This window comes from Podarcis erhardii, assembly GCF_964252035.2.
Source record: "Podarcis erhardii genome assembly, chromosome: Z".
NCBI classification, from domain to species: domain Eukaryota; kingdom Metazoa; phylum Chordata; class Lepidosauria; order Squamata; family Lacertidae; genus Podarcis; species Podarcis erhardii.
Window position 1 is genome coordinate 37,555,307 of NC_138504.1, and position 26,496 is coordinate 37,581,802.

The following is a 26,496-nucleotide window of genomic DNA, read 5'->3' on the forward strand; positions in this document are numbered from 1 at the left end:
ATATAATTTCCATTCTGCTTCCACTACTAAGAAAACCTACTGCTAATTTCCCTTGCTTATGTGAAACAGGGGTGTGGGGGGTCCCCCCCCCCCAGAAGCAGCATTTCATTCTCTGAAGAAGTCGATGGAGCCCTAGCTGACTGGAGTGGGGGGGGGAGAGAGGGGAGGAAGGAGGGACTTGCTTGGGATCCCATTACCTGAAGGGCTGGATTGAGCTATAGATCTCCTGGGACTGTGAAACAGGAAGGCCACCTCTCAGACTGAGTTGAGCCTGGGCTTGCAAGGACGTGTGAAGAGAGAGGGGGATCTGCTGAGCAGCTGCAGCCTACAAAGAGTATGAAAAAACAACAAGAAGGTGAGATCAAGGCAGCAAGCTTCCTGGACCAAAAGGGAAGGGAAGCATCTTGTGGCGCAGACTACCATTTCTGCCTCCATGAAAACCTGCTGCTCTTGACTTCATATCCCTCTCCCTCTTTGGGTTCCCTCCTCTCTATTATTTACTGGCAAATACCCATCAGGTGATGGCATTCATGGCTTCAAGCCTCTTGGCAGGCAGTTTGAATTATTCAAAAGCACTCAAAACTCTCTGATTTTGGCAACAACAGGCAAAGAATGAGCTACAGCTAGGTGCATGCAGCAGAGCTAACACTCTAAGTCTGATAAATGCCAACTTTCACATGCGAGGACTGCCAATCCCACATAGAATTCTGCAAAAGTCTAAAAAGAGGTGTTATCTATTTCTTCACTTTTAGGCAGATGGTAGGGGAGGCTGCTGCTGTAGCTATCAACGTTCACCAGCACCATCTCAGTGTTTTGAGACGACCCCCAAATCTGCCTGGCAGCTCTGTCATCATGCAAGATTGTCAAAGGTTTTTATTCCTTTTTGTTTTTGCACCTTGTCTTGCTGTTTGCTGTTCTGGACTCATTTTGGAGGAAGGGCAGGGTAAAAATCCAGGGCCGTATGCAACACTCTCTGTCTGCCAGTGGACGGGCGAGCTTTAATGTTAAGCAGAGGAGGAATCCAACACAAGAGCTGCAACAGCAGAAACTTGCCAGAGAACAGGCTGTGCAATGTTTTGTGCAACTAAGTCACCAGCAACCTGCTTGGATGCATTCTCTTGCACAGCAATGTTCCACCACTGGTGCAAAACATTTTTGCCAGTGGAAACACATATACCGCTAAGAGGATTTAACTCAGTGCTACATTGGTTAAAACTCCTTAGAATCAGCCATCAACTTTTCCAGGTCCAGGATCCACCTTTAACCCAAAAATGTATCTGAGGACCTGTTTCTTAATCTCCTGCCCCTATATATTTGTTCAGCCGTGGTGCTGCTGCCATGACCTACCACAGAAACGACAACAGCCCAGTGGTGGATCTCAAGCCACCAGTCAAAGACCAATGCCTTAGATGGTGATGATTATGAAAATAATAACACTCCTTGGTAACACATTTGCACAAACGCAGCTGTCAGGGTTTCTGGGAGAAGTGAGGAGATGGCAGAGGAGACGGAAAGCGAGTGGGAGGAGGGAGAGAGAGACGAGGAAGAAGATGACGGAATTCGAAGGGAATCTATGAGCCTAAGCAGTGAGTCAGAGGATTCCCAAAAGGGAGCTAGCATGATCAGGCGAAAAGCAGGAGAAGAGAGAAGCTGTGAAAAGTCAGGGAAGGAGGGGAGAAAGCCCAGTGAAGCACAGACGCTGTCAGAGGGGTCTCAGCCGGAACGGAGTAAAGGGGGTGGAGTTGTCAGCCTCTCGGAGGGAGGAGGAACAGGAGAAAACAGAGAGAGGGGGTTGGAGCAAGGTGTTCAGCCGGAAAGGGTAGAGAGTGGAACAGGGGGCAGTATAGAGGACGAAGGAAAGGTCAAAAGCAACGTACGCGCGCCAAGTTCAAACATAGAGGCGCGCGGAAGTGGGGAAAGCTCAGAGGAGGAGCCCGGCCCCAAAGCCAGAAGGAGGGGGCAGGAGGCGGCAGAGGATTCAGCCTCAGGCGAATCCCGGAAAGAGAGAACCCAGGGGGGCAGAAAGACCCTGCGGAAAAGAAAGGAGAGGAAGAGGTGGTCTAGAGCCAGGCTATTAAGTTGGTGTGGAGGAGGGGAGGAGTCAGAGGGGGACTTCGGCGGTCTAACGTGACAGACGTACAGCCACAATGCTGAACTGTGAAAGAAGCAATTATCTTCAATAAACTTTTCCTGTAAGTAAACTACAACGGAGTAAGGTCTCTCGTGAGCTGGGACCCACCTGGGTGGCTGTGACAGAAAGTCCCCCTCCCTCTGAAAGCAAAAATTTTTTTTTGCGAAGCTCACGAACGGGGCAGCCATGAGTGCTGAGGAACAGCTGGCTGCACTCCGGGATCAGATTACCACTCTCACAACGGCAGTCATTGCTTCGCAGAAGAAGAATGCTGACTTGGAGAAAGCCTGCCAGGATTTGCAAGCAAGGTGGGAAAATGCGGACAAGGCGGGGACCCCGGGCTCCAGAGCGGAGGGCATTGCGCTTGGAAGGAGGGGGGGTGCCCTAGTTTCGCATTTTAATGGCAACTTGCAAGACTATCCCAACTTCAGGGCAGATGTCGTGTATGCACTGCATTTACTCCGTCATGATTTTAGAGATGAGGAGGAGAGAGTGGGATTTATTGTTTCGCACCTGCATGGGGAGGCCAGGGCTTGGCTACGCAATCTGTGGCGCGAAGATGGACCAGCCCGTCGCAATGCAGATGCGTTTATCACGGCAATGGATGCTTGTTTTCAATCCTCTGTGGATAAGGACATTGCGCGCCGGCAGATGCACGGGCTGAGGCAGGGGAGAGCCACTGTACGCCAATATCATTCTAAATTTTTTGCATTGCTCACCGCCTTAGATTGGCCGAAGGACAGTCTACCGGTCAGGGATCTTTTTTGGGAGGGATTGAGCCCCTCCGTCAAGGATGAGATCGCAAGGGGGGACAGACCCCAGACCCTGGAAGACGTGGTGCAACGGGCTTTGGCTATAGGAATTCGACATGAGGGACGTCCGTGGCACGAGGAGGGGGGGCCCCAAGCGCGCGCGCAAGCAAAAGCTCTCCCTTTTGTGCACAGGGATTTCAGCCGTGCGCACCCCTCACCAAGGGGGAAGGAAGGCGAAGAGCCAATGGAGATTGGTGGTGCTAGGGCTCAAAAACCATCCCAGAGCCCCATCCCTGCTGCAGCCAAAGCGAAGCCTCCTAGAGGGACCAGGAAGTGTTACATCTGCGACAGTGCACACCATATGGCGAAAGAGTGCCCCCAGAGGCTCCAGAAGCACACTGCAGCACTAGCAACTGTGACAGCAGAGGTGCAATCAGAGGAGCAGCTTCAGGGAAACTGCAGTGCCTGGCTGGAAGCAGAGCTACTGGGGCTCAGCCAGGCGGATCTGTAGAGAAGTCCCCAGCATCCTTGCACCGCATGGACCCTTTACCTCCCAAACCAGCAGTTTTACTCACAGCAACACTCCAGCTGCCTGATGGGCGACTTCTCGAGGTTCCAACAACCATCGATTCGGGAAGCAACGCCGATTTCGTGGGATTACAGTTCGTCAAGCAGCATAACATAGCGCTCCTGCCTGCAACGACGCCTCTGAACGTGGTCACGGTAGACGGCAGGAAGTTGCTGGGGGGGCAAGTGGTGCAGCAAACCCCTCCCATGATGATGCAAATTGGAGACCATCGAGAGCTTATTAGTTTCAATGTCACCCACTTATCGGACACGCCCATCGTGTTGGGCATGAGTTGGCTGGACAGGCACAGTCCCGCGGTTGCTTGGTACCAGAGGCAGATCACCTTTTGTTCATCGTATTGCGCCCAGAATTGCATCCAAACCGATCAAGGAGGAGAAGCCGAACAGCAGCTGCATCTGAGTATGGTGCAAGCGGTTCCTCACAAGTACGCGGAGTTCTTGGAGGTTTTCTGCGAAAAGGAAGCTGACAAATTGCCGCCTCACAGACCTTACGACTGCGCGATTGACTTAGTGCCAGGCGCGCAGTTGCCAACTGCCAAGCTGTACTCCATGTCGGAAGACGAGCTGCAAGAGCTTCGGGAGTTCATAGAACACAACCTCAAGCGCGGATTCATCCAGGAATCTAAAGCAGCGGGAGGCAGTCCTGTTTTCTTTGTGAAAAAGAAAGACACGCCCCAGAAGAGGCTCATTGTGGACTACCGGTTCATAAACAGACTAACTAAGCCCAAGGCCTTCCCCATGCCCAAAATTGACGACCTTTTGGCTACAGTCAGGAGGGGGAAGATTTTTACCAAGCTGGATTTACGTGGAGCTTACAACCTCATCCGCATCAGGAAGGGCGACGAGTGGAAGACGGCCATGTTCACTCCTTTGGGCACGTACGAATACAGAGTTATGCCCTTCGGTCTACAAAATGGCAGCCATGTTTTCCAAGCATTCATGCATCACGTCCTGGCAGGTCTCCTCTACAAGAAGTGTGTCTGTTTTCTCGACGATATCCTGATTTTCTCGGAATCGCCAGAGGATCACGATAAGGACGTGAAGGAAGTTCTGCAGAGGCTGAAGGAACACAGGCTGTACGCCAAGTTGGAGAAGTGCCAGTTTGATGTGAGAGAGGTAGATTTCCTTGGCTACAAGCTGTCCGACGAGGGACTGGCCATGGACAAGACTAAAGTCCAAGCGCTGTTGGACTGGAAAAGCCCTCGAAATCGGAAGGAGGTCCAGAGGTTCATCGGTTTTGCCAATTTTTATCGCAAGTTTATTAAAGGTTTTGCAAACGCGACGGCGGCAATCACTGACACCCTCAGTTCCAAGAAGAAGAAGTTCGTCTGGACCGAACAAGCAGAGCGATCCTTTCGGAAGCTTAAAAGCCTTTTCGCCTCCGAGGAGCAGCTGCTGCACGTGAATCCTGGCAGGCCCATGCGGGTAGAGACAGATGCATCAGACAGAGCAGTTGGGGCCGTCCTCTTGCAAGAGGATTCGCAAGGCAACTGGAGACCGGGTGCATTCTACTCCCGGAAGCTCAGCAAGACGGAGCGCAACTACACCATATGGGACAGGGAGTTGTTGGCCATTCACGCAGCTTTCAAAGCGTGGCGACACTTCTTGATAGGAGCCAAGCACACGGTGCAGGTCCGCACGGATCACAAGAACTTGGAGTATTGGCGGACGGCTAAATTGCAAACCCAACGACACATGCGCTGGGCGGAATTCTTTGCGGATTTCGATTTCAAAATAGAATACATCCCTGGAGACTCCAATGTTATAGCAGACGCGCTGTCCCGAAAGCCTCAATACCTGGAGGAAGTAGCTCCAATCGCGGCGAAGTACATTTTCGCACCGCAGGCGTGGACGTGCGCTACCATCGCAGTCGACCTGGACGCGGTGCGACGCGCGCTGCAAGAGGATCAGTTTGCACAATCCAAGATGGAGGAGCTCCGCAGAGGGTCGCCTGACAACAATGAGTTTCAGTTGCAGGATGGACTTTTGACTCGCAAGGGCGCCCTTTACGTGCCCACCGACGAGCTTCGCGCCACGGTTTTGCAACAATTGCACGATGCCCCGAGTGCGGGCCATTTCGGCAAAGAGAAGACGATGGAGTTGGTGGCAAGGGACTTTTGGTGGCCCCAGATGAGAGGAGAGGTGGCGGACTACGTAGCCAGGTGCGATATCTGCCAGAGGTCCAAACCAGTGCATCAGAAGCAGGCGGGATTGTTAGAACCGCTGGAGACACCGCAGCAACCGTGGGAGAGGGTAGCGTTGGACTTTGTTACAGACCTGCCCAGCTCCAGAGGTAAGACGGCGGTGTTAGTGGTTGTGGACTTGTTCACCAAGATGGCGCACTTCATTCCTTGTGCCAAGGTGGCGACGGCAGAACAGACCGCAAAGCTCTTCATCGATCACGTCTTCAGAGTGCATGGACTACCGCAGTCCGTCTTGTCCGACAGGGGGCGCCAATTTGTTTCCACTTTCTGGCGGAAGCTTCTGGGTATCTTACACGTCAAGATCAACCTGACGTCGGCGAGGCATCCACAGACCAACGGTCAAGCGGAGAGGGTCAACGCGATCATGCAGCAGTACCTACGGTGTTACGCCAACCAGCGACCCGCGGCGTGGGTGGACTACCTGCCGATGGCTGAGTTCGCCTACAACAACACGAAGCACGCATCCACCGGGGTGCCGCCTTTCTTCGCGAACTATGGACGTCATCCCAGAACCTTCCCGAGCTTTACAGCACCTGAAGGGGGGGGACCTCAAAATGCCGACCAGTTTGCAGCAGAGTTGCAAGAGGTGCACGAGGAGCTGCGGAGACATTTGGAGCTGGCAAAGCAGGCGTATAAGGTGCAAGCCGACAAACACAGAAGGGCGGGGGAAGACATTCAGGTTGGGGACTGGGTATGGTTAGCAGCCCACGCGATGCCGGCCAGGTCGTTGGCCAAAAAGAAGTTAGAACACAGGCAGCTAGGACCATATCAAGTTGAGGCTAAGATCAATCCGGTGGCTTTTCGCCTAGCCCTTCCGGAGGGCTCCAGGGTGCACCCGGTCTTTCATAGGTCGGTGCTCACTCCCTACAAAGCCCCACACAGGTTTCAAGAGTCAGGAGCACCTCCAGAGCCACGTAGAAGGGCGCCTGAGAGAGGGGAGTCGCCAAGACCAGAACCTCTTAATGAGGTCACAGAGATACTGGATTCACGATGGGGGGAGGAGGGAGTTGAATATTTTCTCGCCAGGGAAGGCACTCCAGTCTCTGCAAATAGCTGGGTGCCGGGTTACGCTTTGGACGAACCCCTGTTGAAGGAGGAGTTTCATGCAATTTTTCCGCACAAACCCATGCCCGAGGAGTATTTTGATGATTGGCTTTTCACGCCCACTTTGTCGGGCAGCACGTTCGGGGGTTTCTCCTCGCCCGAGGGCTCTACGCCCAAAACAAGCCCGACCAGGGATCCCCGCCTGGGGGGGGGAGAGACAAACCCTTATTGGTGGGTGGATCAGCCAAGGGAGGTATGGAGTCAGAGGTGGATGATAGGTCCTTGGCAGGCAGCGCCAGGAGAAGCAGTGAGGGAGGAAGAGACTGTGATGCCTTCAGGGGGGGAACCCGAGTTCGAACACACGTATACGGAGCTGCCAGAGGAGAAGATTGACGTGGACACCCGGTATCCTGAACCGACCCAGGAAGAACCACATTTCCCTCAACCTGCACCCAGCGACCGGGAGGGGGGAAGGGGGGGCTTCGAGGGGGGGATGGATGTCAGGGTTTCTGGGAGAAGTGAGGAGATGGCAGAGGAGACGGAAAGCGAGTGGGAGGAGGGAGAGAGAGACGAGGAAGAAGATGACGGAATTCGAAGGGAATCTATGAGCCTAAGCAGTGAGTCAGAGGATTCCCAAAAGGGAGCTAGCATGATCAGGCGAAAAGCAGGAGAAGAGAGAAGCTGTGAAAAGTCAGGGAAGGAGGGGAGAAAGCCCAGTGAAGCACAGACGCTGTCAGAGGGGTCTCAGCCGGAACGGAGTAAAGGGGGTGGAGTTGTCAGCCTCTCGGAGGGAGGAGGAACAGGAGAAAACAGAGAGAGGGGGTTGGAGCAAGGTGTTCAGCCGGAAAGGGTAGAGAGTGGAACAGGGGGCAGTATAGAGGACGAAGGAAAGGTCAAAAGCAACGTACGCGCGCCAAGTTCAAACATAGAGGCGCGCGGAAGTGGGGAAAGCTCAGAGGAGGAGCCCGGCCCCAAAGCCAGAAGGAGGGGGCAGGAGGCGGCAGAGGATTCAGCCTCAGGCGAATCCCGGAAAGAGAGAACCCAGGGGGGCAGAAAGACCCTGCGGAAAAGAAAGGAGAGGAAGAGGTGGTCTAGAGCCAGGCTATTAAGTTGGTGTGGAGGAGGGGAGGAGTCAGAGGGGGACTTCGGCGGTCTAACGTGACAGACGTACAGCCACAATGCTGAACTGTGAAAGAAGCAATTATCTTCAATAAACTTTTCCTGTAAGTAAACTACAACGGAGTAAGGTCTCTCGTGAGCTGGGACCCACCTGGGTGGCTGTGACAGCAGCAATAAGAACAACTTCCCTTAATAATACATATGCACAGGCCCAGTCATAATAAATAAAATATTAACAACGTTCCTGGATAACATATCTGCACAGACCCAGTTGACTTGCCTGCTGGTAGCTCTGCTGTTGGGGTATTGTCTGGGGGACGAGACGTGGCTGGCTGGCAAAGACGTGTCCATCTAGATACAGGGGTGGGATGTGGTTACCTAGAATCATATATTTTTCAGAGAGAGGGGGGGAAATGGCAAACAGTTAATCCCATTCACTCCAGAGAGGCGGGGAAGTGGGTAGAAGAAGGCGTTTCTGCTCACCATCTCCCTTCCACCCGGCCATCAAAGATACAGGGGTCCCACCCCATACTGAACTCCAGAATCCTACTTCTGCACTCCTTTGCCATAACGGTCCTAAATGCAAAGGGAGGCAGGTTAATGGGGCAGGAAAAGAAGGGGGAAAGTGACCTACGAAAAGGGCACACACGCCTGTCCTCTCTTTCCCACCTGTTTTGAGTATTCCTAGACTGCCCTTCATATGACTGGATAAAAAGCTTTCAGGGAATACAAGCAAATAGCATTTCCTTTCACCAGACACACTCCCACATTATGGATCTCAAAGGGTTGCAAATCTGATGCCGGTCCTACTCAGGGCAGACCCACTGAAATGAATGGACATAACCCATTTAGTCTTATTGATTTCAATGGACCTGTTCCAAGTAGCACACAACCCATAGCAAAGTATTACTAGAAATCATGACGTAACTGGAATGGGTTGTATCCTACTAGTGGTCTTGCTCAAAGCATGCTCACTGAAATTAATGGAAATGACTAACGGAGGCCCCATCTGCTCAGTACATTTAAAGCATTAAGATACCACTTTGATAAGTTATGGTTTCCCCAAAGAACCCTCAAACTGTGGTTTGTTAAGGGTGCTGAGAGTTGTAAGAACACCCCTATTCCCCTCCTAAAGCTACAATTCCCAGAGTTCCCTGAGAAGAGGGACTGACTGTTTAACCACTCTGGGAATTGCAACTCTGAGAAAGGAACAGGGGTCTCCTAATAACAAACTACAATTCCCAGCATTCCTTAGGAAAAGCCATTGACAGTTCAAAGTGGTATAAATAGTGATGTAAATGTACAGTGCAGAAGGAGGCTATTTTAGGTCTGTTAATTTCAATGGGTCTGGTCTGAGGAGGACTAGTATTGAATACAACCTGAAGTATTCTATTTGAACATATATATGATAAAAGGATATAGATATAGATATGACCAATACATATATATGACCAGTACAAAATCTGTTTACATCTTATTGAAATAGACACAACCCACAACCAGATGGGTTGGAAATAGTAGGGGAAGGGGATAAAATAAGGCAAAACATGGACATCTGTTAATACCCAAACATCTAGTGTGGTGTAGTGGTTAGTGTCTTGGACATGGGAGATCAGAGTTCAAATCCCCTACTCAGCCATGAAGCTCACAGGGTGACCTTCGACCAGCCATTGCCTCTCAGCTTAACCTACCTCACAGGGTAGTTGCAGGGATAAAATGAAGAGGAGCCCGCTGGAGGAAATGTGGGATATAAATGTAATAAACAAAACAAAACAAAATACGGTAACAAAATAAGAGGCGGCTAAAAACTTTTAGAACTATAAAGCAGAGTAAGTAACATTAATTTAAAATGCCTAGGGAAATAATAATTTAAAATAAATATTGTAACCTGGGACTGAACTGATGGCAATGTGGTACCAGTCGTATCTCATTGGAGAGGACATGCTAAACTTGAGGGCGCCACCACAGAAACGGCTGTTTCCTTTGCAGCGACATAACACACTTCCCCAAGGGAAGGTACTCAGAAAACAGACAACATTAAGACACCTTAAGGCTACTCAACTGACCATCTTAAGACAAGGCAGGCGTATTTTGAAGAGATGCTATTTCGGGTATTTGGGTTCCAAGACACATACAATGTTAATAGGTAAACGACAGCATCATGCACTGGGATAAAAAGCGAAGAGGCAGCCAGTGCTGTTTTTTCAAAAGTGATGTGATATGAATTCATGTGGTTGAATCAAATCCTGCACTCCCTGCACCTTCCATCTTGTCTTCAACAGCCTACGCACATAGATTACATTACAGTAATCCAACCAGAAGGTTATTGGAGCATAGATCACTGTGACCAGGTCATCCCTGTCTAGGAAAGGCTGCAGGAAGCAAACCAGCTCAAGCTAGTAAACCAGTGCCTCATGCTACCAAGGGCACTGGGGCATCAAATGACAACACTGGAACAGGTTTTGCAAGTCTCTGTGAGTGTTTGGATTGAGTTCAAGGTAACTTTTTATACAGTGGTACCTCTGGTTACGTACTTAATTCGTTCCGGAGGTCCGTTTTTAACCTGAAACTGTTCTTAACCTGAGACACCACTTTAGCTAATGGGGCCTCCCTCTGCTGCTGTGTAATTTCTGTTCTCATCCTGAAGCAAAGTTCTTAACCCGAGGTACAATTTCTGGGTTAGCGGAGTCTGTAACCTGAAGCGTCTGTAACCCAAGGTACTACTGTATCTCTATCTGTCTATCTAACTAACTATCTGAACATGGAACTCTTAGTAATTATAGACCACATATATGTTTTATTTTCAACCTGATAAATCACATAGCTGCATTCTTTATTCTTTATTGACAATTGTGACAACTAATCTCTTTTTTTAAAAAAAATCAATAAAAATATTTGGAAAAAGTAGAGTTTAGACTAATCCATCAACTCAACACTGCATACTATATATACTGACACTTCCCATTTCATTAACTCAGGTCTTTTTGTTTTGTTTTTTAAAATGCAAATGAAGCTCATGCATCATGTGAATGCAAGTAAACAGTCATTTCAAGCTCTAAATAAGCATCCCTAGTAAATGGCTAATGATTCAGGGCAACTGAATCAAAGCAAATTCTTAAAGAATAATTCTGGGGGAGAGTGGGTATGGCTGATAGAGAAAGACACTGAGTTAGGTGACACTCTCTTCCTTAGGCGGATATGGCTCAGGTATGGTATGTCTATAGATAGTTAATAAAATTAAAATCCTGGCTTCTGGGAGAGAGGCATGGTGATTCAGAGATCATTCTGCTAGCTCTGGCTGACAGAAGATAATTACTTGGTGATAGATAATAGCCAGACAGATAGTCTGGCTTTATTAATCACTCTAGAGATACAGTGATCAAAGAAAGTTAACCTCAAGACATCTGGATCAAAGCAGTTTTTCTATGCCTTGCAGCTCAGATGGGAGCTGGCAGGCAGAGAACACCATCATCCCTAAACTCTACACATTCAATTGAAAACAGAATTGCACCCTCTTTTTAAAACCCTTTAAAACATGTCTGGGACAAGGGAAGTGTAATGAGAGATCCCTCCTCCATCTGCTGGGGAAAATCTACAATCTGAAAATCTTTGAGTACCACCTTCTGTTTCTGGAAAAACTGAAAGGAAATTAACTGTTTAAGTGTCTAAAGCAAAGTGGAAAGCTTGATCTGCGGTGGACAAGAAAGATTAAAACAAGACTATAGAGATTCCGGTATCTTTTTTTCCCCTCCTGGCACTAAAGAACTCAAGAAAATGAAAGTAGAGTAATTATCATTAGCTGTGAGAAAATGATTTTGTTTTGAGATACCAGTCAGAGAAGCCCAAGATTGTAGTTTTGCAGGAGGATATATTAAGGTGGATTGAATGGCCATTAATAACCAGAAACATTAAAAGCATTCAATAGGGCTCAACCAGTGATTGTTGGTTTTGTTCAGCCAATTGATGGCTGAACAATTAACAATGATCAGCTCAATATTTGATGAAGGAAATGAGCCAGATGATGAAGGAAAAAAGAAGCTAGAGGAATATAAGGTAGAAAATGGATATGAGAAATATGCAGAGGCCACAGAACAAATTGATGAAAAGTTGGCAGAACTGGATCAATAAATAATCAAATGGATAATCGTGTGGAAAAGGAAATGACCTCCATACAAGGATTTTTGGGGAAAGTAAAAGATAAAAGTCACAAATGATTTGGAGAATTATTTGTATATGGTGTTGATGGAGTGGAGAGGGGGGAAAGCTTTGGGACTTCAGTCCTGGTATTTTTTTAGTTTTGGCTGAGAGAAAGTACTCTGCATAGAATTTGGAGCAAATTCAGAGAATGTTGTGATAACAGCTATGCTACTACCTCTGGAAAAAGATTTGAAACAAATTAAGTGGAAGGCTCTTGAGGAGAAGATCGGGATACCACCATAAATACAACAAGAAATGGAATACAACAGGAAATGCAGAACATATGGATCTGGACATGAACAAGAGGATATATGAGGAACAAAAGTGGAATATTGGCCCCATGTGTGATCACAGTGGAGTCTTTAATATGGAAATGGATGAAAAAAATTATTGTTATTCAATATGAAGTAATTGTGGTGGGAATTAATAGAGGCAAAATTAAAAGGAAAAAATATGGTTAGCATTTATTATTATTATTATTATTATTAATAATAATAATAATAATAATAAGGAAATATCTTGGACTTTTCATGGGAAAAGGAAACAAATGATTCTGAGACACCTTAACTTAAAAGAAATACTATTTAGCGCAAAGTGAAGATGGATGTTTGCATGGACTGAAAGTTTTAAATAGTCATAGTTTATTCTATTATGTAAACGGCAGGTGGAAAATCAGTTCTTCTGTATTATTAATTTTTTTGCTAATGTTTCTTTTATTTTCCTTTCTTATTTTATCTCTCTTTTTCTCTTTCCTCTCTTTATTTCTATTGTTCCTTTCTTTTCTCCTGGTTTTCTTCTTTCTAATTTTTCAGAGCTGTAATTTTACTGTATTGTGGAAAAATCTTATTAGAATTAAAATCTTTCAAGAGAAGATGAATTCTGCCTAAAATAGTCCCCAGCATAGTAGCAGAAACAAGCTGGTCCAGTGACAGGCAAGATTCGAGTCTCTCAGCCACAGGATCTCTTCAAATGCCCTTTGCTCATACAGCATAGGGTTCAGTAGGATCCATTGCAAAACATCACAGAGACTGAGGGCACGCAAGAAGGGATCTCCCAGAATGCCTTGCTTTTCTGGGAAAACACACACAATGCCAGCTCTCCACCACACTTTGCTATATAAAGGGGTACAAGTCATAACCAACAGAATTAATCTGAGCCTTGAGAAGCAAACAGAGATGAAATATGAAGTGGGAAACAGCATCACTCTTTCCCCAGCTCCATGTACTTTTCTTCTTTGAAAAGTTAACCACCCTCACCATTTCATGACCAAGAGGAGGGGTCCCTCTGTCGATATGTGGGCACCATTGTGTGAGAAGTTAAGGTCACTAGTAAGCACACCTGGTACAACCGTCAACAGCGGCCCATTTTATTTCACCTCTAGAAGGGAAAGAAAAGCAGGGGACCAGCAGGCAAACAGAGAGGAAGGAGAGCAAACGTTGTACCTGGGATCGAAGCAGACGGTGCCACGGATGCCACAGGCATTGGTGGTACAGAAACGCCACCAAAGGAGCTGTAGCTCACGCCGTTGGAAGCCCCAACACTGGCAGGAGGTTGGATGCCGGAGCCAGCACCCCCAGGAGAGCTCTGTTCTGGGAGACTGGGGGAGTTTTCCCAAGCTTTGCGGGCTGATTCCATCTGCAAGGGCAGAGAGGACAAGACTGAGAACAACCCAAGACATTTCAGGTGCAAAGCGGGTGCATAGCCACTGAACCCCACAGCCCTTCTAAAAACAAGAAAGAAAATGTTCCCCAGGGAGCCATAGCCAGAGTTTGCAACTAGGAAAAGAATGGGGGGGGGGTCTTGTTCATGAGATGTGAAAGCTTCGTGAAACAGCAGGTGCTCTGCATTCAGAAGATCGTGAGTTGTTTCTGACTAAGTTCTACTCAGATCCACTGAAATGAATGGGCCTAAGATAGTAACTTCTCTCAGTTCCAACAGGTCTACTCAGGAGCAAGATTAACACTATTACTATGATTGATCCGGGGTATGGCTTAGGAAGACCATGCTTAAGACCCAAGAGCTGCCACCAGTCAGTGTAGACCAGTGATGGTCAAACTTGGCCCTCCAGCTGTTTTTGGACTACAACTCCCATCATCTCTAGGCTAACAGGACCAGTGGTCAGTGATGATGGAAATTGTAGTCCCAAAACAGCTGGAGGGCCAAGTTTAGCCATCACTGGTGTAGACAATGCTGAGGTAGACGGACCAATAGTCTAACTCAACATAAGGCAGCTTCCTGTGCTGAAGCCCACACCACCTCCCCCAGAGTAATACTGGAAGTCCCTTTCTTGAATTCCAACTTCCATTAAAATACACACACCTTTCCTTATAGATCAAAGGAAAAGTAGGTAAGAGCCCTGATGGATCAGAGCCAAGACCCATTATGTCTAGCATCCAGATCCCACAACAACCAATCAGATGCCTCAGAGGAGCTCACAAGCACAACTGTACTTGCCCCACTGGTCTTTCCCCTGCAACTGGTATTCAGAAGAAGAAGAAGAAGAAGAAGAGTTTGGATTTGTTATCCCGCCTTTCACTCCCCTTCAGGAGTCTCAAAGCAGCTAACATTCTCCTTTCCCTTCCTCCCCCACAACAAACACTCTGTGAGGTGAGTGGGGCTGAGAGACTTCAGAGAAGTGTGACTGGCCCAAGGTCACCCAGCAGCTGCATGTGGAGGAGCGGAGACGCGAACCCGGTTCCCCAGATTACGAGACTACCGCTCTTAACCACTACACCACACTGGCTCTCAGAAGCTGACCTCACCTCCAATACTGGACGAACTACACTGCCACCTTGACTACTGACAGCCTAATTCTCCTTCATAAACTTCTCTCCCCCACCCCTGTTTTAAACCCATCTAAAGTGGGGAACCATCACTAGATCTCTCAAGGGATGTGAATTCCATAGTTTAACTACGTGCTCCCAAGGTCCGTAGGCTTAGGAAAAAATCCTCCGCCCTTGCTGGATGTGAAAGGCTGTTGTTTCTTTCTAAGCTGCCCCTGAGGCAAGTACCCTTAACTGCCCCACTCCTGTTAAACCCAATGTTTACTTTAAGAGTGAGGTCAGTCGTGGGGAAAGACATGGGATTCAGGCCGATGCACCGTGGAAGGTGGTGGTCTCTTCGGAGCACAGGGAGGGTTTGTGTGAGCCCAGCCTGCAGAGACACAAACACAAAGACAACAGGGTTTGTTTTTATTCTGGAGAAACTGCATACCAATCTTCTTATTTAAGAAAGAAGTCAGGGCTGACAAAAGCTTCATTAGAGATATAAAACACAATCAGCATAAAGAAACAAAACAAAAAAATCCCATGAGACTCTAATTAAAAAAATAAGACTTGAGCTCCACAATCACTAAAGGACTGGAGAGAATAATTAAGAGGTTTAGTTAGTGCCAAAAGATTGCAAAATAGATGCTGGGAGGGCCTCTTTGGGGATGACGTTCCAAAAGGAGGGTACTGTAGTTCAAAAAGACCCCTCTTTCGTCATCATCCACCTCCAATGGCAGCAGGAGGAGGATCTGAAGAAGGGCATCAGCAGATGATCTTCCCAGCTGGGCAGGTCGATAGGCAGACTGGAAGCCAATAGGTAGGAATGCAAAAGGCAGGTCTACTTACATTGTTGGCCAAAGCGTCCTGAAGCTTTGTGACAGAGTTAGCTGTGGTACTGGAAGCCGGTCCAGGGGGTAGGCTGAAGTCCGAATCCTGCAAAGAGGCAATTTCTACATAACCCTGTACTCAACTTTTTAGTGCAGAACTTACAGTCCTTTTATAGTTGCTGAACTCCCATCAGGTTCCCAGGCAGCATGGCCAAGGATCAGGGGATAATTGGAAATGTAGTCCAGCGACATCTGGAATGCTGTGGTTCCCCAGCCCAATCTAGATGCAAACCCCCCAAGGTGAGGCTATGTGAAGGACAGGGAAGGGATGACACAGAGGGCAGCTGGCTTGATACAGTGGTGCCCCGCAAGACGAATGCCTCGCAAGACGAAAAACCTGCTAGACGAAAGGGTTTTCCGTTTTGGAGGTGCTTCGCAAAACAAATTTCCTATGGGCTTGCTTCGCAAGATGAAAATGTCTTGCGAGTTTTTCCGACTTTTTTCCCTTCCCCCCCTTTTTCTAAGCCGCTAAGCCGCTTATCTGCTTATCCGCTAAGCCGCTAAAAGCCGCTAATAGCGCTAATCCGATAAGCCGTCAATGGGCTTGCTTCGCAAGACGAAAAAAACGCTAGACGAAGAGAATCGAGGAACGGATTCTTTTCGTCTTGCGAGGCACCACTGTACTTTAATGGTCAGGATTAACAGGGGACAGGGTTAGCCCCCTAACCTAGCAGAGCCTCCAGTGCCTCCTTTAACTTTTCCCCATAGAAATGAAGGGTTGAAAGAAGTAGGGAAATTAGCTCCTATCACTGGGAAAGGGGTGGGGGAGTGAGAATGAGATTTGGGCCTGTATTGAAACTTAGGCCCCACCTGCAATATACATTTAAAGCACTGGGATACCACTTAAGCTGTCATGGCTTCCCCCAGAGAATCCTGGGATGTGTAGTCTGTTGAGTGTTGTTAGGAGATGCCTTATTCACCTTACAGATACGGTCTGCCTGAGACCTGTTGCCACTGTAGGCAAAATGCCCTAATGCCTCCCCCTGAAGTCTGGGTCCCCACTCTGCCCCCGCTCCCGCTACTACCGTCAGTAGCCCCATCACCGGAATTGTATCTTTACCTCTGGCGACACCCACACTGCTGCCACAATGCAGCAGCAGCAGTGAGGATATAGAGGGGGCAGTAGTTAGGGCATTGTTGTTGTGTTAGTGGCACAGGAAGCCCCAGAGTAGCTGCGTAGGCAGCGGCGCAACAATGGGGGATGGATCCACTGCTTGAGGCAAATGGTTTCACCTCATCTCATGCACAAACTAACCCTACTCACAGAGTTCCCTGGAAAGAGGATTTGACTATTAAACCACCCTGGGAATGGCAGCTCTGTGGTGGGAATAGGGGCATCCTAACAATTCTGGTCACCCTTAACAAGCTACACCTCTGGGGGAAGCCATGACTGTTTAAAGTGGCATCATACTGCTTTAAATGCATGTCATGACTGTGGCCTAAGAGAGCACACACACACACACACTTGCCCAAACAGATGCTAACACCCAAGAAGGTTGGTAGGGAGGAAGGCAGTCCTTCAGTTATTTGGGGCCTAAGCCCACAAAACCATAACAGGCGGAAAAAGAAGCAGCAAAAGCAATCCTTACTTTAGGGTTTACTCCAAATTCAATGGGAGGCACAGGAAGGACCGAATCCACGTGGATCTCCACCCCATTGACTGGGGGGACGCTGCCTTCAAGGCGTTCCGCTCCTTCAGAACCTTTCCGGTTTTTCAGGGAGCGCTCATTGCCAATTGGGCCCGGCTTGTGGTCCTTACTCTGACCCAGGCTTTGCTCTGAATCCTTAGTAGGGAAACAAGAGAGGCTCTGATTTAAAGGGAGGAAGGAAGTTCAGCTCCCAGCATCTCCAGGTCAGGCTCAGAATGTCCCCTGCCTTAAACCCAGGAGAGCCGCTGCCAACCAATGTTGACAACACTGAGCTAGAAGACTTCCAGCCCTATCGAGCCCAGTTTCCAGAACGTGCCTGACAAAACCAGACCACCCTTGACTTCCAGCAGCTGGATCAAGATGCTAGACAACACATCTGGTGCCAGTGGCAGTTAAGCTAGGTTACCTTTTTATCTGACTGCTTTGGCGCTTGCTCTTTCTGGCAGTCACTTTTGGGGTCCACCAGGCCACCTCCACTCATCTCTTCAGGCTTGAGAGTGCCATATGGAGAGCTGCGCTGGGAAGAAGTGGCGGAGGATTCCCGCGACTCAGCGCTCAGGTCAATGCCACTATCCCCCTGGCTGCCTTTAAATCCCTGCTGCGCAAAGCGTGGAAAGTGTTAAAACCCCTCACAGTAATACCGCTACAAGTCGTAAGAAACGTGAGGCCACCACCAAAATTAAGGCCTCTTTGTCAAAGTCATCACCATATCCACAGTGTACAACAGCGGTTGCTCTTCGTGCTCAATTCCTGACCACACCAGCTCAGCCTCTATTAGGCATCTAGGCATCCCCACTAGGCATCCCCACCTCTTTACACACCTACATTTCATTGGATGGCAGGACTGGACACCCGCCCTCCCTTCCACTCTTTACAGAGGAGAGGCTTGGGTGCACTTACCTCGGTGGAGCTGGATTCGTTACTGGTAAAGGCATTGACAGGTTTGCTCCAGGAATCCGTGCCAGATGACTGAACGGAGAGTGCTGTGGCAAGAGCAGATAAATGGGAGTTAAGATGCTTCAGAGAGGCCTCCCGGGCTGCTTCTCATGTTACATATGTCGCCTTTTCCCAAACATGCATGTTGGGGAAGCAGAATAAAACTCAAATAGTAAGGGGAAATGCTATCCTCTGGCTTTTAATTGTATGGCACGGATGGGCTTCAGCAGTTTGGATTTGGTTTTACCTGATACCTTTTGTGCATGGGAACATAAGAAGCTGGCTTATATCGATTCAGACTGTTGGTCCATCTGGTTCAGTGCTGCCTACACTGACTACGAGCATCTCTGCAGGATTTCAAGCAGGGCTTTCTTTCATCCCTACCTGGAGATGCCATGGGAGACAGAACCTGGGACCTTCTGCGTGGAAAGCAGATGCTCTACCACTGAGCTATGGCCCTACCTCCATCTTATGTTTTGAGGAGTTTTCTTTTGAGTTTCGTTCATAGATGAAGGGGTGGCTGCATTCCCTTAGCAGTAATCTGCCAGGCGCTGAGTATACTAGTGTTTGGCAGGCTCACAGCCAAAAGTGAGGACCACCCCTTTCCGTCTCTTTCTACCATCCCCATTTCTCTCTCCCTACCCATCTCCATTTCAGAGACTGCCTGGGATCTGATGCATTTCCAGAAAATCTATAGAGGGTAGTGTTGTTTACAGGGTTTGCTGGAAATGGAGTAACTCACAAGTGCCTCCAGACAGGGATGGTGAATCTCAGGTCTGGGGCCAAATGCAGCCTTCTCTATCTGGCCCTTGGGACTCTTCCCAGGCCACGTGCCTGAGCAGTCCTACTTCATATCGTCCTTGTGCGTTTCTCCCTGCCTGGACCGTGTCCTTGAACTCTGGCAATGCCTCTTGCTTGCCAGGATGGAGGACAGAGGGAGGGTGTGTGCGTGTGTGTGTGTGTGTGTGTGAGAGAGAGAGAGAGAGAGAGAGAGAGCGCGTGCGTGTGCATGTGTACAAACTGGCCTACTGTACAAAAGCAAAATTTGCATTCACTGCTCCACCCACACCTTTGCATCTGACCATGCCAACTACTGGCACATCCAGGAAGAGAATGTGGCCCCCACCCCACCCTGACCCAGACACACCTGACTCACCTGGACTGTTGGTCTCCCAGATCTCTGTGCCCAGGCTGTTTCCAGAAACTGAAACATCTCCTTGCTCAAGGCACATGCTGCTCTGTTTCTTGGCAAAGCGAGGTGGGATACGAGACTGAAGGACACGGCCCTTGGCTGGAGCCTGTGGGAAAAACGAGGGAAGCCCAAGGGCGTCAGGACTCCTGGGAAACATTGGAAGGCTTTGACCCAGAGACAGAATCTCAAGGAAACATTGGTTTTTGTCTGGCCAAAATGTGAACCTCTTTCTTCCAACTCAAGGGGGTGGTGAAGAGAGGCAGTTGTGCAGAGACCCTAATCTGCAACAGCATCATCATGGGGCAGGAAGCAAGAAACAGTGGTGGGCTAGATCTGTTAGAACATCGGCAAGTAGTGGCATCAGAGAAGTCAAATCTACAGCACAATCTTCAGGCAAGACAGGAGCCTGACACAGATTTGGCAACAACACCCACTGTAAAAGTGGCAGCAGGACCTTGGAAGGGCTGCATGGAACACCCCGGAGGACCACACACGGTTGCCCCTTTTTTCCTATAAAGTCTCCAGGTTGGGATGAGGATTTGCCTGGGAAAGAACAGGATCAGCTTTGTCCAGCTTTTGCTCCAAGATTGGTGGTGGCGGCAAAGTTGTCCTTGCCTGTCATTTCTGATGGTTTAGAAAATGAGTTGCCAATGAAGTGCCCAAAGGATCCAGAGTGCCTACCAGTAAGCACCTCCTATGGCACCTGAGAAAGGTCTCAGTAACTACTCCCTCAAATGTCCGCAGTATACAACCAGAGGCTGTTTGCTCTTCCTCCTCAGTTCCTCTCTGCACCAATGCAGCCTCTCATGCACTGGGAAACCCCGTCCTCTCTTTAATATGCCCTCATTTCATTGTATGGCAGGATTAGACACATTGTTCCAGCCACTTTGTTCCTAGTGCCCATGGCACTCTCTCACAATTCCAAATGTGCCTACTGGCCCCCAAAAGAGTTTGGTTTACAACAGATGAAGGGAACCTTTGGCCCTCCAGATGTTGCTGAGCTGCACTTCCCATCACCCTTGGCCACTGGCCACACTTGCTGGAGCTGATGAGAGCTGTAGTTCTGCAAAATGCCTGGAAGGCAAAAGTTGTTCCCACACACCCCTGGTTTAGAATGTATAATGCCAGGATATGAAACCCAAACCTTGGTTTGTTAAGACAGCTGCCTTTACATGTGGCATGTGTGGGTGTGCTAAAAATGTATACCTAGGTTCAGGGGGCACTCCTGCCCCCAGGTGCTCACCTGGGCTGCTTGCTCTTTTTTCCGTCGCTCCTCCTCCAGCAACCTCCGCTGCTTCTTTGTCAGGACTTCGATGAAGCCTTCGCTCCCAATCGGTCCGACTTCCGTCTCTTCAGCAGGGCCTGAAAGCCGTCCGTCCATGATACCATCTGAGAGTCAGTTTAAAGACAACTTCAGCTTATTTCCAACTTTGCTCTGGTTCTCACTAGACTAAGAACTTGACATTGGGGCTGCGGTTTCATCCAAAACCTTCAATGCTCAAAACCTTTAAGGTTCAAAGCTCAGCAGGTGTACGGCATGGCAGAGCAAGCTCTGCTGTTGTTCTAACCATCAACATCCACCCCCCAAAGGGCTCCTGCTCTAAAGTGGCAAGCAAGAAGTATCTTTAGACTGGGCAAGCAAATGGACACTCCTCCAAGAGGGCTGTGTCTGAGCTGTTTTTGCTGGTGCTCATGTCTTTGTGTCCAGACAGGAGGCAGTGCTGGCTTGAAGCCCAAAGCATCTTCAGGCGCTTCCCCTGCAGCCAAACTTGCTGGCAAGAGAGACTGGAAGGCCGCGGTGACAAAGGGGACAAGATAGAAGCACCAGGAAGCATCTGGGTGGGTCCTCATTCTGATATCCTCTCCGGGTCCAGATGTGGCCCAACCCAGCTCACTCGGTCCCATCCCAGGATCATTGGACACCAATTCTTTGAACTCCTCCTACCACTCATCCTGGTCTGGACAGCCATTCCAGGATATCTCTCTTTAGAAGAAGTTTCACAACCTGCCTTTAAGCTGCAGGAGCCAAGATGGCTTACAATATAAGATGAAAACACATTTGCCACAAAAACCACAACAATACCACACGTTTGGGGGGGAAACCAAAGCAGCAGCAAACCAATTGCAGCAGCAGGGTTAATGTTAAAACAATCCCAAACCCTTGCAAAACTACATACAGTGGTACCTCTAGTTGCGAATGGGATCCGTTCTGGAGCCCCATTCGCAACATGAGCAGAACGCAACCCACGTCTGTGCGTCACCACTTCTGCGCATGCGTAACATCATTTTGAGCATCTGCGCATGCGGCAAAACCCGGAAGTAACCCTTTCTGGTACTTCCAGGTCGCCGCGGGACACAATCTGAAAAGATTTAACCTGAAGCAAACTTAACAAGAGGTATGACTGTATCGACCATTCATTTAAGGGCTACATGACAGCAAGCCAAACAAACTTCCTGAGGAAGGGCACACCTACAGAAAAGGCCCTGTGCCATGACTCACCCAACCATTTCTAGGCATGGAGAGATAATTCATTTGGTCCACATCTTGAAGTGAACTGATCTAATACACTGGTCCTGGATTTATACCCAGACAGGAACAGAGCTGTCTATCAGATTATGCACTTCTCTGAATCTTTGACAAATCAGAAACCACTGCATCTTCTCTCCATAGACACCTTAAGGTGGTTTGGAACAATCACCTGAAGATGTGTCCAAATGCACAGAAAGCAGACAGACGATTCCCCAAACTGTGTATCAAAAGCTCATCCTCTATTGCAGCAGTTCTCAACCTGTGGGTCCCCAAATGTCGTTGGACTACAACTCCAATCATCCCTGAGCTCTGGCCTTGTTAGCTAGGGATGGTGGGAGTTGTAGTCCAACAACATCTGGGGACCCACAAGTTGAGAAAGGCTGCTCTATTGGATTAAGTGAACAGGACTTACTTCCGTAGCTCAGCTCAAACTGAGAAATGGCCTCTCCCTTCTCTCCCATCTGCTGGGTTCCAGACTTGGGCTCCCTCTCTGGATTCTTTCCCAGCCCTTCGGTGCTGTTCAGGTTAGCATGGGAGCCGTAAATGGAATGGCTGCTCTCAGGACTGCTGGGGTCAAGCCCCCCACTGTCATCGGGAGATCTAGAAGTGAAAGCAAAAGAGCACCAGCTTCAGGGAATATCGTTTCATGCAAGGATGTGAAAACCTCTTGCCTGGGGGCCTGAATGTGACCCTCCAGGCCTCTCTTTCTGGCTCTTGGAACTTGCCAAGCCACACCCCATCATGCCAGGCCTCACTGGTCCTGCTTCACATCCTAAGTATTTTTTTAGCCTGGCTGGACTGTGTCTTTGTCTGGATGGAGGATAGGTAAGAGAAGTGTGTGCACAAGTACGTGCAGAAAACAGAAAGGTAAAAGCTTTTTTCTTGGTTGCTCTGTTTGTGCCTCAGGCTCCACCCATCACTGGCATGTGGCCCTCAGAAGATTACTCAACAGGGAATGTGGCTCTTGGGCTGCAAAAGATGACTGGCAGTGACTCTTTGGTTTGAGACAGGGGGCATTCCCAGTCCTACCTGGAGATTATGCCGGAGACTGAACCTGGGATCTTCTACACGCAAAGCAGGTGCTCTACCACTGAGCCATGGCTTTTGCCCACAATGTGACAAGCAAAGAAGTTGAATTTAAGTGCAGTGCAGCAATCCGGGCACATCCTTACATGCAAAGTCAGCTTATGCTACACAAGCCCACCACTGCCACCATTATAGGTACCATGTAATATCCATTCTCCATTTGTAAGAAATAAATATTCTACTGTGGCAGCACTGGAACTCCCTGCTTATAGACAGCAAGCAGGCGCCTTCACTGTACTCTTTTGTGCAGGTGGAGGAATAATAATTGAACGGGTAGGGGGAAACCCACCATTCCCGCTCTCCATTTATTTATTTCCCCACCCAGTGTGTTTTCCTCACTTCTCAAACTTTGGAAAGGCAGTGCAAGAGTTCTGGCGACATCCCTTGTGCCTCCTTCCCAAAGCCCAGCATGTTGCTTCCCAGGGTGTCTAAGGCCACAGGAGCTCCCAAAGCCCTCATGCGACTTTCCCAGTCCCTGGTAAGCAGTCCTGCCTTGTGGGGATGGGGAAGGGGCAGTTCTGGGGGGCGCAATTTTGGCTTTGCACATGGGACTCTCAGAACTGAACCGTCACATAAGTGGAAGGCCCACCGCATCAATTTTACAAAACGAATAAAGCAAAATCTTTGTTTATTAAGCAGAAGATCTGATTGCACAACTACAGCCATTACTTTGGGAGGTGGGAGGACATTAAAGCTGTGAGGCTTACCTTTTTGTTTTTATCTGTGCCCCATTCATCTGCTGGCTTTCGTAGCAGGAGGCTGCTCCATTCCCACCAGCTCTCACAGCTTTCTCCCCAAACCCAGTCGAATCAGCTTTCCGGCTCTGCCGATCCACTAAGGGTCTCTGGCTGGAGAAGCTTCTCTTGGCCAGCTCCCTCTTCTCCCCCATGCCGCTGCTGGAGAGATTGCCGTCCAGCTGGGCTTCACCCTCTGAGATGGCACTGCCACCGCGCCTCTCCCGCCTCTCGCTGAAGTCGCTGCTCTCAGAGGCCGTCTCCCACTCCTCATTGGCATGGTCAGAGGAGTTCTGGTAGGGCAGCTCGGGAGACCTCCTGGTAGCGGCACCACCCCGATCCATCATGGTCAGCTTGGCTCTCCCTGGCCACTGGCAAGCTAGGAGGTTGGTTCCGCTGTCTTCCGGGTTCCAGTGCCCCATGGACTCGCGTTCCTGCCTCAAGCGCCTGAACCGGGGAGGCTTGTCCTGACGAGGTGGGCGCCGGCGGCGGAAAGGACGATTCTCAGCATTCTCGGGATCACCCCCGTAATCCTCCTGGAAGTAGTGCCTCTTGTCTAATGGATCCTCCTCATTGGCCCGCCGGGTGAAGGAGTCTGGGTGCTTATATGAGTCTTGGCTATAGTCCCTCTCAGACAGGCGCCTGGCCCCAAAGGTGTCCAAAGGTGTGCCATGGCCGTACTCCTGCCACGTGTTCCCCCCGTTCCGGCTCTGCCACTGGGAAGGCTCCTTGGAAGCAAAGCCTCTTCGCCCATACCCGGAATTGCTAAGTCTCGGGGGTAGCGAGCGCCCGAAAGCTCGTGGGGCCTTCGCTCTGGCATCCAGGGTGCCTTGGTCATCCGAATAGATCTTGTTGGACCGCCAGGAGTCGCGGAAGTCTCCCTTCTTGAGGTCGCTCTCCTCCCTTTCCACAAGGGAGCCCTCATTGCTGTTTTCAGAGCCCCGCTGGCGGCGGCGCTTGGGCAGCTCCTCGTACTCTGAACCTTCGCTGTGGGTCTCGCTGGCAATCCTGCGCCTGAGCTTCCCTCGTGGGAACTCTTCTGGCTGGTTGAATTCCCTCAGGGGCCGTCCTCTGCTGCTTCGCTGAGCACTGCAGACGCCAGTGCTGTTGCTGCTGTAGGCACCCCGGCTACTGATGTTGCCACTGCCACAGCCCACAGCATTGCCACGGCCTCGGAAGGTGAACTCCCGGAAGCCACGACCACGTCCCTGTCCCCTTCCGCCAAAGGCTTGTTCCTCGTCAATAAATATCCAGTTGTTTCTTTTGGTGGGGGGCACGTCGCTGGACTCCCTCGACTGAGGCTTGGCCTCCCAGACTTTCCCGTTTTTCTCCTCCTCCTCCTCTTCCTCCTCTTCCTGCTCTTCCCCCTCCTCCTCCTCCTCCTTCTCGCATGGTTTCTCGGCTTCTTGGACCACTGTCCGAGAGGGGTACTTCTCGTCCAGCAAGTGGAAGCGGGCAGAATGGAGCAAGGCAGCAGAATCGTGGTCATCCTCCTCCTCCTCCTCCTCCTCCTGCGCCTTGTGAACTGGGGCCTTCTCCTTTGGTGGGGGAGGGGCGGCCTCTTCCCCATCTGCTTTCACCTTTTCCAGCTCTTTCTCCTTCTCTTCGACTTTGAGAGCCTTCAGGACTGGCTTCTTAATTGGACCAGATCTTCGAGCCCTCCCCGTCTGCTCCTGGTGCTGCTGTTGCTGCTGCTGCTGCTGCTGCTGGCTGCTGGCATTTCGGCTGTCAGACGCCCACCCTGGCTTGGCAGTTGCCTGCTTGCTGGCAGGCCCGTCTTTCTTCCATGCCTCAGCGCCAAAGGACTGCTCATCTCGGCAGGCCTCTTCATTTGCAGAAGCCGTCCCATCCGAGGATTTCTGATAGTGGCCGGTATCCCAGCCGTTGTACTCTGGCTTCTTATCACTGTGGGCCAAGCCGGCTTCCAAGGAGGAGCTCCTCAGGTTGGTGTGGTGAGGGTCGGCAGTGCTAACTGAAGGGGCACACTCTTGATGTGGGAAGAGACGGTCTTGGCTCAGCCTTTGGGAGGAGCCGACACAGCTGTCAAAATTGGCCTGGGGCTTCTTGTCGAAGATGTTTAAGTAATCTTCTCTGGACTCCTCAAACAGGTCACGTGCAGGGTTGATGCTGGTGCTCTGCGATGAGTAGGAGTTGTTATTCCTGAAAAAGGAAAACATCGCCCACAAAAAAATAAAAAATACATCAGTCAACAACTTGTGATGGCTTTAAAAGACAATTAGACAGGTTCATGGAGGATATGGCTATCAGTGGCTACTAGCCATGACGGCTATGTATCACCTCCCCTGCTGGAGAGGATACACCATTTCCCCTGGAATCACTAGTGGGCTCAGGTCCTGCTTGTGGGCTTCCCATGAGAGCATCTGGTTGGCCAGCTGTGAGAAGGTTGTTGGACTAGGTGGCCCTTTCATCTGATGCAGCAGGGCTTTCCTTAGGTTCTTAGCCTTCCAATATTCATATTCCTCCTCCATCTCTCTCTCTGTATCCAAGATGCAGCGGTGGCCACCAACTTGGATGGTTTTAAAAGAGGCTCAGACAAGCTCATAAAAGAGAAGGCAATCAATGGCTACTAGCCATGAGGGCTATGTTCTGCCTCTGAGTATCAGTTGGAGCATCTGGTTAGCCGCTGTAAGAACAGGATGCTGGCTTTTGCTAGAGTTC

General features: G+C 49.6%; 1 protein-coding gene across 13 annotated transcripts in view; it reads right to left on the reverse strand.

Annotated features, from left to right (window-relative positions):
• Positions 1 to 26,496, reverse strand: part of PRRC2B (proline rich coiled-coil 2B) — a gene marked incomplete at its 3' end in the record, with an annotated part of 74,951 nt that overhangs the window by 13,381 nt on the left and 35,074 nt on the right. For 8 of the 13 annotated variants that reach the window (XM_081848445.1, XM_081848443.1, XM_081848437.1 and 5 more), the window contains exons 16-28: positions 23,791 to 25,977; positions 22,410 to 22,597; positions 20,711 to 20,856; positions 19,432 to 19,573; positions 18,240 to 18,322; positions 17,746 to 17,937; positions 17,280 to 17,474; positions 15,650 to 15,736; positions 15,084 to 15,188; positions 13,478 to 13,670; positions 8,322 to 8,414; positions 8,119 to 8,216; positions 198 to 325 (exon numbers count right to left, since the gene is read on the reverse strand). In XM_081848445.1, the coding sequence (XP_081704571.1) occupies positions 198 to 325; positions 8,119 to 8,216; positions 8,322 to 8,414; positions 13,478 to 13,670; positions 15,084 to 15,188; positions 15,650 to 15,736; positions 17,280 to 17,474; positions 17,746 to 17,937; positions 18,240 to 18,322; positions 19,432 to 19,573; positions 20,711 to 20,856; positions 22,410 to 22,597; positions 23,791 to 25,977 (3,837 nt within the window). The remainder of the gene's footprint in view (positions 1 to 197; positions 326 to 8,118; positions 8,217 to 8,321; positions 8,415 to 13,477; positions 13,671 to 15,083; positions 15,189 to 15,649; positions 15,737 to 17,279; positions 17,475 to 17,745; positions 17,938 to 18,239; positions 18,323 to 19,431; positions 19,574 to 20,710; positions 20,857 to 22,409; positions 22,598 to 23,790; positions 25,978 to 26,496) is intronic. The other 5 variants (XM_081848444.1, XM_081848446.1, XM_081848439.1 and 2 more) reach the window with 3 other exon arrangements.